The sequence below is a fragment of the Papaver somniferum genome, chromosome 7 (genome assembly GCF_003573695.1).
Source record: "Papaver somniferum cultivar HN1 chromosome 7, ASM357369v1, whole genome shotgun sequence".
NCBI classification, from domain to species: Eukaryota; Viridiplantae; Streptophyta; class Magnoliopsida; order Ranunculales; family Papaveraceae; genus Papaver; species Papaver somniferum.
The window spans coordinates 57,633,184-57,638,889 of record NC_039364.1 but is presented as its reverse complement, the minus strand read 5'-3'; the positions used below and the strand labels follow the sequence as shown (position 1 = coordinate 57,638,889).

Here is a 5,706-nt window from a genome sequence, read left to right as displayed (position 1 = left end):
CGTTGGTATAGTTTACGCTCCACATGGGGCGTACGTAAAGTCTACGCCCCATTTTTTTTTTTAATTATTTTGTATGGGGCGGCATTATACCCCGCCCCATTCTTTGTTTTCAAAATCAATTTAGTGGGGCGGGCTTTATACCTCCGCCCCACTTCTTTCATTTTTTTTTATTTTTTTTTAGTGCACGTCCCAATCAGGCGTTGGTATAGTCTACGTCCCACACCAGACGAACGTATAATGTACGTCTGACTAAATTTAGTCTTTCCACCGTAGCATCACACACCATACTAAACCCAAAATTTGATCTTTTTTTCCCTCTTTGATCTTTGGTTATACTCGCACCACTGCAGTTGCTCTGTAGCACCCAAATCAAGGAAAGCTTGCCCCATCTTATGATCACCAGGACACACAACAGCTGTCAGATAAAGGGTTAGTGACCCCTGGATACTATCGGCAATTACAAGGTCCAGGATCTGGGGTGGGGCAAAATGCGGAGAATAAAACTTGCCTTTAAAGGGAGGTTCCTTGTGCACATTCAAGCTGCGTTTTATAGTGCACTAGGTCCTTCAAAATATTTGCATAAAAAGGGATCTGTTGGAATGTTAATCTTAACTTGGAATGTTAATCATTATATTTCGATCAAAATAAATAAATCTACTGGAAATATTTCATATTAATAAACAATTATCAGACAATTCTGTAAATATTAACTGACAATATAGTTACTAATATTACCATAAATGGGGACTGAAAAACAATCTGTACTCGCACAGGCATCATCCATACAGCGAGAGCTGACTTTCGAACCGTGAACTGCGATGACTCTACACCCACTGTAATTTTCCTTGGTATTCCACACTTTGATGGATTTTTCCGTCAATCGTAATCACCTGCTTTCTCACTTTAGCTGGCTTTGTGCTGTACTTCAACTCAAACTTCTTCAGCAGTTGTTTCCTATCATCAGCTGCAGATGCTACTTGTCTCCTATCATCGGCTGCAGATGATACTTCTACTGGTTGCACGACCTCGTCAAGGAACTCATCTGCAACATCACCATCTTCGTCTATCCGAAGGCGCTTAGCATACCATTTCAAACCCTGTGCCCAAAGAGGAAACATCGTTTCTTATAAGAAGATTAAGCAAATGATAGAGGACACTAAGAAGTATATGCAAGTGGCGATCAAATTGTTTATTGGCTTTGACTGATGGTAGTGATAAAGTAGGTCGCATGTCCACATTTATAAAAATGGTTGTGTCTAAAGAAAATTGCAGAATTTGCGATAAAACATGCCGCGAAAATGATAACAAGGATCAAAAAGCTGTCACTTTTTCACTTGGCTTTGAGTGACGGATAGTGATAAGCAGGTTGCCTGCCCACATTTAAAAAATGGTTATATCTTGAGAAAATTGCAGAATTTGAAACAACACTTGCCACAAAAATGATACAAAGATCTGAAAGCTGTCACTTTTTCACTTGTTAAAGAAACTAACTCGTGAGAAACTATGACTGATCCCCATCTTTCTTCAGCTGCATTTATTATCTTTCCAATCAGAAGACACGGCTGTAAGATCCAATGCATATGCATCACAACTCTCATCATTTATATGGGAAAAAAGTTACTCACTTGATATACTCGGTGTTGTGATCTTTTTCGGTTTACCAGACAAGACATCATGCCAAAAGGATGCATCAGAACTATTAAGTAGGAGTTTACTCTCCGTGAGTGTTCAATAACATTCTCATCTATATGTAGGAGTTACTTGTTTTTTTAATTTATAAGTAAAAAATTCTATAGCATTGTCAGCCACATGAGTACGGAGAATATCTTTTGCGAATCAGGAAACACATGCACATTTACTAAGAGATGCAAACTCGAATGCGTACATCAAACTCCTACTCACAAATATTATCAACTAAACGAGTTTTACTTTCATCCCAACATGTGCATTTTCCCCAGCCATCGAAACACTCGAACCAAACCAGCATCCCAATCATGATATCTACATGTTGTTTTACACCACAACATACCCAAGATATACAATCTTACCAAACTAGAAATTCGACTAAAGTTTCTATCAATGTCGAGAACATGATGACACAGATGTAAGTCAGCTTAAACATATACATCAACTGAATTATTTAAATGAATCTATATACCCATATATCACTTTACATACCATCTAAATATCGAACCATCATCTTGGCCATCGAATTTATGACTTGTTATATAACATAAATTGTCTCAACCACATCCAAAAAAACATAATCCAAAGAAACCTATAAACTTCAGTAGCATTACTACCATATCGAAGGATGTAAAATTCAAGCTATATTCCCCAAAATAATCAAGAAAAAAATCCTCTAAACGCTTATAAGAAAAGAAACCCTAGATGCCTTTTGCTTCTTACTCATTCACATGGCTTATGAGATACTTCACTCTATGTTAATTCAGACGACCCAGTAGTTTTAAATCTCTATAAGCTAATACCATTAACAACACAAACAGATATTCATCTAGTACAAAGTTTCCATCATACCATCAAATTAAGCTAAACGGAAGTATGAAACTAAAGCAATTAAATAACATTACAGATCGTAATTTATTGAGCAGGAATTAAATTAAGCAATGATCCTAAAAATTCAGTAGATAAATAGATAGAGGAAGGGGGCATACTTGAACACCGCCATCGCCGAGATGAGTAGGAACGAGTAAAGGACCAGGATTAACTCGATCGACAACAACAGGAACTTTAACTCCAAACCCTTTTGAACTTCTACGTGTTTCTTCTTTACTACTATTATTATTACTGTCACGATTTTGTTGATTCTGATGATGATGATGATTATGTTGTTCTTGATGATGATGTTGGTTTTGATTTAAATTTTGGTGACTATCAGCAATTTCATCTTCATCTGAATGATGTTGTTCATCTTTTCCAAACCCAAGTATACCCGCGATTCTTCTGAAAAATCTCATTAGGGTTTCCAATATCTAAGAAGAAAATCAGTAGAGTGGGGATGAGAAATAGTTTCAAGTCTTTGAAGAAGTAGTGAATTTTATAAATGGGGGAGGAGACGAGAAGGAGAGATTCATAGGTTAAAGGGAAGATTGGAAGAAGAAGATGTTTGTATATTCTTTTATTTCTCTCTCTTCTGGGTTTTTTTTAGTGCGACGAGTAATAGTAATAATGGAAATGAGAGAGGATACTGTACTTCGAAGTCTTTAATTACTACCAGACTTAGCCATTCTTTGTGTACCACGTGTTATGTTTTAGTTCGCGCGGCCTCGCATAAGTGGCTAAACTACCACCACCGACGCAACTAATTCGTTTGTTTCTTTTTTTTTTTACCCAGGAGGGCCAAGTTTATATGAGATTTTGGCTCTTAAAAGTTATATGAGATTTTAGTAAATATCAGGGACAGTCTATTAGGCCTATTCATATGCACATGTCAAATTCATATATTTGACATATATGTATTCATTATGGATATGCTTATATGTCAGGAATAACATATAGGCATACACGACAGATTTTCCTGCGAGCGATAGAGCTCGTTGTTCAATTCAGTGCTCGCTTGTCATTTGATTGCCGGCGCTGGTCAATCTGTCGCTCGCTGGTCTGATCAACGCTTATTAGATCCTCATCCAACGACTATTATTTTTATCCTCTATAAATACGTAATTTCAAACTCATTTTAACTCACACCAGAATTTCTAAATCTCTCTAGATTTTCTCAATATCCAATTCTTTTCATTACTCTTCCAATTCCTCATAGAGCATGGCTGATAATATGAACATGGCTGAGTTCGCTGAGTTCGTAGCAAACCAACGTGTTGCCGAAAATCAAAGAGTTGTTAATCGTGTCAATGTGGAAAGTGAAATTAGGAGAAGTCAAATTAGGAGACGGCAATTTATGAGGCGAAAACCAAAATTCACTACTGTGGAAGATGAATGTATTTGCAGGAATTATATTTGAAAAAGCGGGGGTACAACAACCATATCCAATATTTCGCTTAGCAATCTGTATGGACAAACTCCAATATACTTTCTAGAGAATCAACTAAACGGTCAGACTCAATCTATATAAAAAGTATATCAAAGAGTTTATATCTCAATCTCTCGATTTGATATATACTCAAGCAAATAGAAATATGCGAGTCTTTATCAAATACAAGAGAGATAACTTGGATGGTACCAAAGACCAATATCCAAGTATCAATCAATTTAAATCAACAACCAAAAGGTCGGATATTCTAATTGATTGATCAACGCACAACCTGTGATATTTCAATTATATAACAAAATACAATGCGGAAAAAAAATAACACAGACACCAGAATTTTGTTAACGAGGAAACCGCAAATGCAGAAAAACCACAAGACCTAGTCCAGTTTGAACACACACTGTATTAAGCCGCTACATACACTAGCCTACTCCAAATTAACTTCGGTCTGGACTGTAGTTGAACCCCAATCAATTTCACACCGATCCAAGGTAATGTTATGCTCTTACGTCTCTGATCCCAGCAGCATACTACGTACTTGATTCCCTTAGCTGATCTCACCCACAACTAAGAGTTGCTACGACCCAAAGTCGAAGACTTTAATAAACAAATTTGTATCACACAGAAAAGTCTATGGTAATAGATAAATCTGTCTCCCACGAATATACCTACGAGTTTTGTTCCGTCTTTTGATAAATCAAGGTGAACATGAACCAATTGATAAACCGGACTTATATTCCCGAAGAACAACCTAGTATTATCAATCACCTCACAATAATCCTAATCGACGCAGCGAAAAACATATATTGTGGAATCACAAACGATGAGATGAAGTGTTTGTGATTTCTTTTATATCTTGCCTATCAGACATATCAATCTCAAGCCAATTATTACAATCGTACTCCTACGATAGAAACAACAAGATCAGATCACACAACTACGAGAAAGTAGTATCGGTCTGGCTTCACAATCCCAATGAAGTTTTTAAGTCGTTAACCTGGTTTAGAAGAAGAAACCAAAGGTTAAAGGAGAATCGACTCTAGCTTAGCACAACTAGTATCACACACAAGGTGTGGGGATTAGGTTTCCCAGTTGCTAGAGTTCTCCCTTATATAGTCTTTCAAATCAGGGTTTGCAATCAATGTTAGCTCGGTAACAACGCATTCAATATTCACCGTTAGATAAAAACCTGATATGGATTCAAGCTAATATCTTTCAACCATTAGATCGAAAACTAGCTTGTTACACACAAATGAAATGCACGTTTCTAGGCTTGTGTAACCGTACCCAAACTTGTACATTTGTTGGTTCAACAATAGTCAACCAAATGGTTATCCATATGATCACTTTCATATCAACCATATTCTTCTTCACCACAACTAGTTCAAGTGACTCAAATGAACTAGTTAGAGAGTTTTTCAATTGCAAGGAAATCTTATGTAACTACACAAGACACAATCGAAGCAAAAACGATTTGATTCACTCGAATAGGTTCATGAACTATATAGCCACGGTTTGCATTTGCATTCCGTAGTTTATATAAGAATAAGTTCACAAACATCGTTTTTAGATATAACCTACTCAAGTTCGCGGACTGGGTTCGCAGACTTAAGTTCCCGGACTGAGTTCACAAACTCCAGCAGAAATTCTCGGGACAAGAACTTCCGCCAGTTCGCGGACTTGGATCACGCCACCATGCC

General features: G+C 36.9%; 1 protein-coding gene across 1 annotated transcript; it reads right to left on the bottom strand.

Moving 5' to 3' along the window:
• Positions 1 to 608: 608 nt before the first annotated feature.
• LOC113297381 lies at positions 609 to 3,166 on the bottom strand. The gene is made up of 2 exons (XM_026545827.1): positions 2,676 to 3,166; positions 609 to 1,097 (listed from the first exon to the last, which is right to left on the bottom strand). Exons 1-2 carry the CDS (start codon positions 2,976 to 2,978, stop codon positions 825 to 827), a joined length of 576 nt encoding a protein of 191 aa, XP_026401612.1. The 5' UTR covers positions 2,979 to 3,166; the 3' UTR covers positions 609 to 824.
• Positions 3,167 to 5,706: the final 2,540 nt, after the last annotated feature.

What these genes read in the sequence shown, in the direction of transcription:
- LOC113297381 (XM_026545827.1), bottom strand. Translation starts at nt 2,978, where the DNA reads ATGAGATTTTTCAGAAGAATCGCGGGTATACTTGGGTTTGGAAAAGAT. An exon ending in TCGGCGATGGCGGTGTTCAA is followed by an intron (nt 1,098 to 2,675) that starts GTATGCCCCCTT and finishes CTTTGGGCACAG; the next exon opens with GGTTTGAAATGGTATGCTAA.